Source organism: Rousettus aegyptiacus, unplaced genomic scaffold, assembly GCF_014176215.1.
Source record: "Rousettus aegyptiacus isolate mRouAeg1 unplaced genomic scaffold, mRouAeg1.p scaffold_m13_p_3, whole genome shotgun sequence".
Taxonomy (NCBI): domain Eukaryota; kingdom Metazoa; phylum Chordata; class Mammalia; order Chiroptera; family Pteropodidae; genus Rousettus; species Rousettus aegyptiacus.
The window spans coordinates 128,507,487-128,514,143 of NW_023416306.1; the positions used below are offsets into that span (position 1 = coordinate 128,507,487).

A 6,657-nucleotide genomic window follows, 5' to 3' on the forward strand; every position below is an offset into this window, starting at 1 on the left:
CGCTCCAGGTCCAGTTTATTTCTGTGCTACTCTCGCGCCGTTCTGCCTGCGCCCCATTCTTCACGCAAAGTTGCTGGCTACAGAGCGCGCGGGCTTATCCAGTGCCACAGCCCCTACCCGCCATCCCCGAAGTCTGTACTCCGTGTGGCCTATCTCGCAATGTCTATCTGTGCATCCATGCCTGCGCCCATTATCTTTCCCCTTTCTCAGATACGAGTAGCAGCCGGCGCGCGCGGACCCAGAGCAAGAAGGGGGCAAACAGGAAGATGCCTCGGCCGGGCCGCAACACGTACAGCGACCAGAAGCCGCCCTACTCGTACATCTCGCTGACCGCCATGGCCATCCAGAGCTCGCCCGAGAAGATGCTGCCGTTGAGCGAGATCTACAAGTTCATCATGGACCGCTTCCCCTACTACCGGGAGAACACGCAGCGCTGGCAGAACAGCCTGCGCCACAACCTCTCCTTCAACGACTGCTTCATCAAGATCCCGCGGCGGCCAGACCAGCCGGGCAAGGGCAGCTTCTGGGCACTGCACCCCAGCTGCGGGGACATGTTCGAGAACGGCAGCTTCCTGCGGCGCCGCAAGCGCTTCAAGGTGCTCAAGTCGGACCACCTGGCGCCCAGCAAGCCCGCCGACGCTGCTCAGTATTTGCAGCAGCAGGCCAAGCTGCGCCTGAGCGCGCTGGCGGCCTCCGGCACACACCTGCCCCAGATGCCCGCTGCCGCCTACAACCTGGGCGGCGTGGCGCAGCCTTCGGGCTTCAAGCACCCTTTCGCCATCGAGAATATCATCGCGCGCGAGTACAAGATGCCTGGGGGGCTGGCCTTCTCCGCCATGCAGCCAGTGCCCGCCGCCTACCCGCTCCCGAACCAGTTGACTACCATGGGCAGTTCGCTGGGCACTGGCTGGCCGCACGTGTACGGTTCCGCAGGCATGATAGATTCGGCCACCCCCATCTCCATGGCTAGTGGCGATTACAGCGCCTACGGCGTGCCGTTGAAGCCTCTGTGCCACGCAGCGGGCCAGACGCTGCCCGCTATCCCGGTGCCCATCAAACCCACCCCTGCCGCAGTGCCCGCGCTGCCGGCGCTGCCCGCGCCCATCCCCACCTTGCTCTCGAACTCGCCGCCCTCGCTCAGCCCCACGTCCTCGCAAACAGCCACCAGCCAAAGCAGCCCCGCAACTCCCAGCGAAACGCTCACCAGCCCGGCCTCCGCCTTACACTCAGTGGCGGTGCATTGACCCGCAGCGGCCGGCTCCCCCTCTGGCTCCCCTCTCCGCCTGCTCACTCGCCTTCCCCGGCTCCCAGTCCTGCCCTCCCTGACCCGCGACCGCTACTCTGACTTGTCCATTTCACCTTCGGCCAACCCTCTCTTGCCCATGAGAACTTTGTTTTGGACCCAGGAGACAAAACACAAACTTGAAGATGGGCCTGGAGGTGCGAGGGAGTTGTCTTCGCCCCCGCAAGGGGGGAAAGCAGAGGGCACCTGAGCCAAGGCATCCCATCCCGGGGCCCTCGAAACTCCCTCGCGTTTAAGTGCCAGAGGTAATCCTGCCTCCCGCCTTCGCGGAGAGGAGCGCGTCTTCCCTCCGCCGGGATCCGCGGGCCTCCGCCTCTGCGCAGTTAGTTCCACTACCAGAGAACCCGCCTCAGAGGTTTCCTGGAACAGATCTCCCCCGAGGGCTGCAGGCGTGCGCAGCGGAAGGCCGGATCTGTTCGCGTCTTGGAAATCTGCCGCGAAAAGAGACCACTAATCTTCCCACCCTACTCGCCTCCGCCCATCCGGCAGGGGTTGGGCCGAGCGCAGCTTCCCCGAGTAGCAGGCCCGCTTCCCCAGCTTCTGCAGTTTTTCGCTTTGGGTTTTGTGTCCTGCCAGAGGCTCTAGGCGCTGGGAGTAAAAGGGGAGGCTGCTAAGCTGGGAAGGGGACGTTTGTCCCCCACATAAGCAAAACAAAACTAAAAGTAATCTTGTATTGTTTACAAAGCGCCCGGTAAAATGTAAACAGTGAACTTGAATCTGTATTGCTTGGCGGGCGAGCGGGCAAAGCCCACTTTACCTGTTGTAATGTGAATGTTTACTCTTCATTTCTAGCCAGGTTTAGGGGAGGGAAGGCGGGATGGGAAAGTTAATTGGAATGTTAACTTTCTGATTAGAGACATTTTTAGCTATTTATTTTGTTGTTGGGGGTGGGGTGGGGTGGGATGAAATAAGCCCAAACTAAGAAAGCATCAAGGGCAACCCTAGAAGAATTTAGATAAGCTGACTGGTAACATGAAGGAGAGATGTGACGGGATAGGTCTCCCAGGGACAAGTCCTGTTTGCTACAAGAACTTTTCCAAGAAGCTAAGGGCTGCAAAGAGGTGTAAATGCTTGTGAATAGGAATGATTATATACACTGTGTAAAATGCACTTTTGTTTGCTATATTCTATTAGAGTCTTAGGTATTTGCTGAAAAACGAACTGTTGTTCTGGTGTGACCCGCTTAAGTTAAAAAAAAAAGTTGTAGCGTCATCGGAGCTGTAAAATTTTTACCTTTCATTTTTCTCCCCACCCTGTACAGAATTAGCATGACATTTTAAATATTGATGTTCTTGTTCCCAGCATGCCTCTTTCAAGACAAAGAATTTTAAAAAGGTGTCTACATTAAATTATGAACCTAGTCCAAATAATATTTTCTCATTAAAATATGTAAATTAAAACTTTAGTTTTGTGTGTTTTTCAAGAGTTGCTGCACAGAATCACTTTACAAAGGTAGATGTAGTGCTTGTCTAAGAATGCTTTCTGCATATATTGTCTAAATTTGCCTTGTTCATATCTTATTTTTAAAACAGTGAAACCTCAACTTACGCTCTTGCAGACTGGGAAAGAAATTATTGAGATGGACTCTTGAAGATATTTCTGCAGAAGGAAAGAGGAAACAAACTATTTCTAGCATAGATCAGGTGCACAGACATAGTGCTGAAAGAAAAACTTATTGAAAAATTATAGTACTCTGTATGTATTCCGTCTATCTTAAAATATACATTTTACAAAATATATAGCACTTATATAAATGTAATGCTTATGTAGAAATCAGGTAGAGGCCATAGGGGATACAAAAAGTAGAAACAGACTTGCTTACTCAATGCTTAGATTCTGATGTATCTTATTTGGAGTCAGCTTCATTTCTTTGTTCCTTTAAATTATTGCAGTTGTTAAAATTTTCTTTTTCAGAAGTTACCTCAAAGTTTACTTTGCATGTCAAGTAACTTGTTTACTTGGAATTGAACAGATTCCTTTTCATTCCTTTAGGTGGGAAAATGATGCTTAATGCATTTATTTTTAAAAAGTGAATGAAGTTATTTTAAATGCTTGACTCTAAGTATTTGCTTTTCTTCAAATTTTTGCAGAGAATTTAAATTTGCCAAGAACTTATGGCTCAGAGCCGGTTGCAACTTTATTAGAGGGGTCACAATATTTCCAGTGAGGGATGTATTCAGCTAATGAAGTTACAAGACAAGAAAAACTTAAATAGTGATTAACACTTTACTGTGTAAAATGATTAAACAAGAGATTCTGTGTGCAACACAGGGAAACCCACAGAGAAATCATGATCACTATACTCCATAAGGAGAATCCTTGGCACCTGCGACCCTTCTATATTTAGAGGGTTATCTGAAAAAACTTTTTAGGATTAATGCAAAGGGTAATTAATCCTGTTGTGACCATTTTTTAAAAGGAAGGATCCCACACACAGCCAAAAAAAAAAAGTGGAAAATAAATGAATCATTGAACTGATTAAAATGCATGAAGCTACTAAAGCTCGTCAGACAGGGGACAACCAAACTCATTCATCAAGCCCAATTCACAATTATATCAACAAGATCAGCTAAAGAAAGCCTGGAAAATGTATCCGCCCTGGGCTAGGAAACTCTAGAAACTTTGTTCTCAACAAGAAATCACCTACATTTTAAAAAATTAAGTACATTTCCATCATTTCCTACAAAATAAAATTAAGGCCATCTCTGAAATATTCTAATTTCATCTATTTTACTAACTGAATTCAAACTAGGAATGAAGGAACCATAAAACATGGGCCTCAAACATTTCGTAAATTATTAGCTTAGATAGTCAAGTATTCTTCCTACAACAGCTAGTGGAATTCAGAGTTAAGTGATGTGTACATACATACATTTAACAAATGGAGGCAAATAAGATGCAGATCCCATTTCTGATTTTTAGCAAAGAAATGATTTCGACTCAGTATTTGAAAATGTTCTTTTCAGCTGATAAGTTCGTCATGGTGTATTGCAAAGCATGAAATAACTTGGGCATTGTGAGCCTTCCTTTCACAATTGCAGGCATCTTTTCTCAGACAAAGTTGAATGAGTAAAGTAAAAAATCCATTGATGATATTTTGACCTTGATCAGAAATCCAAAGGCAGGCCAAACACACGTCTCCACCGCACCCTGTTTAGCTGAAGTGCCCCACAAATAAGGAAGTTTATAACTATGATACCTTCAATGGTTCTCTTTGTCATGTTAAGTATTTTCACCTGGCTCAAGTCCAAAGTCAATACACATGGCTTTAAAGTACAACTCGAAGAGAGACACCACCAAATAGTGAAGTGTATGTTCAGGGTTTTGTCTTTGGGAATCAACTTAACATATTATTTTCTATTTTGTAAACTTGGGCAGGATGGATTTTTTTTTTTTTTAATTCAGGTGTACGATTTGGAAACTTGGCTATTCTTGAGTCTTTAACATGATGCTGTACTCAACTGCAAAACTGGCTTTCTCTGTGATTTGGAGAAACGCTTACACAATGGATGAATTTTGTGTACTCTTCTCAAGAGAGAAGCTGCACAAGTTCTCACTGGGTTGGAGTTTTGAAAAGCGTTAAGACTAGCAGGGGCAGTGCTAGTAAATGATCCTAAGAATGGCTTAAATATTATAGCAGCGACTTTAATGGCTTTAAAATAGACGAGAATATTGAATGTCTTGGAAGCATAAATCTGGCCAGGTGCTCTAATGGGGTGAAGTTAAGGGGTGAGAGGAAGAAGAAATCTAATGGAGTGCGGCAAACAGAAGGTTTTATATTAGTTTATGCAAGGCGGGGTTGGGAGTGGTAAGGTATAGTTTGTATTTTTACAAATGGAAAAGGCATCCATTTAAGAAATGGAAGGACGAGGGTCTGTTCTCAAATTCTTAATATAAATGTCAATTATTTTTTTTCTCCTAAAGCCACATATGCAGAGAGACACCCAAACAAAAAAACAAAACAAAAACAACCCAACCCACCGGCTGTGAAGCCTCAAAGGCGATGCATTTGTTTCGTTTAAACTAACAACAAATTATCTAATTAATATGTTTCAATTACAGCATGAAAGGCACAGCCCTTGGACCGCCCGCCGTGGGGGCACAATAGCCCCAGAGCCCACTCTTGGAATTTACAATAACTTCACATCTGTTTCTTTATTTCCCACTTTTTGAGTCTAAAACTCCTCTCAAGATCACTTCAAACCAACGCCTGAGTTATGAAATATGTCCCGGTGTTAAAGGGGGACGAAACTTTGCCCACGGATGCTTCATTTGCAAGCAAAAAAGTGAAAGCCCATTGAAGAGCATTAAACAAATATATTAGAATTCTGTCACTTTATGCAATTGAGTAGATCAAATGAAGGGTCCCGGCCACTTCATTCACTCTCATTCACTCGAATAGAAAATGCAAAGAATAGCAACCCGAGACTGGGCCACCGATGTAGATTTAGCTCCTTTTTACTGGGAGACAAAAAGGCTGAATTTTCACAAACACATTGCTGACTCGGGGACTAGGAAACCGGCACTGGAACCCCTTTGGAATTTAAATTCATTTTATCTTCCTCTCCCTTTGCGGGGATCTGTTTGCACTACAGTGCAAGATGCAGCAGGCATCCTCTGGCTTCTGAAAAAATGGGGGAGGGGAAGAAAGTGATTGGGGGTGGCAATGTGGGCCTCAGGATTCCCAAGGAGCTTTTGGTGATCGACCAACACTCAGGTCTGAGATAATAACTTTGATTTAAACAAATCTTTATCTACATCAATATAAACATCATTATATCATACATATCTCCAAGTCTTTTACCTCTTGCTTGGCACGGATTACATAAACAGCTTATTTTCAAAGACCAGAACTGCATCTGGGTCATCCAGTTTTCTTCTTTCAACTAATATCTGGTCATTGGTGTCACAACAGACTTGAAAGCTGAGCTTTCGACCTTACCTGCTTGATATTCCTTCTCCCCGCCCACCCCCCCTCCACGTACCACCTTCTGAAAGCTACCCTGTCTGAGCACCACGATGGTAAACTTGTTATGTAAAAATCAGGAGAAGAGATACTCTTAGGTTAGAATTTCCAAGTCAGAATCTTCTTACATTTTCATGTAAGGGGAGAAAAAAACAGCCACATGTGTCAGTGGTAAGTAAGATAATTTTGTAGCAATACTTCTGTGTCTTCCATGGTTGACATTGTTTTGGTGGACTTGATAGACTTTCATGTGTTAACATCTTAGAAAGCCTACACTGACTGTTAGAGCTGCTTCTAGAGACAGAGCAGGGAAACATAAAGAAGCAGACTTCGCAGCTTTCGAGGGATGATTGCAGAAGGATGAACCAGTTTTTCTCAAATTTGAAGT

The 6,657-nt window shown here is 45.2% G+C and overlaps 1 protein-coding gene across 1 annotated transcript; it reads left to right on the forward strand.

Annotated features, from left to right (window-relative positions):
- The first annotated feature begins 210 nt into the window (after nt 1-210).
- FOXB1 (forkhead box B1) lies at nt 211-1,272 on the forward strand. Its single transcript, XM_016126822.2, has one exon. The coding sequence runs from the start codon at nt 267-269 to the stop codon at nt 1,242-1,244; it is 978 nt and encodes a 325-aa protein (XP_015982308.1). The 5' UTR covers nt 211-266; the 3' UTR covers nt 1,245-1,272.
- Nucleotides 1,273-6,657: the final 5,385 nt, after the last annotated feature.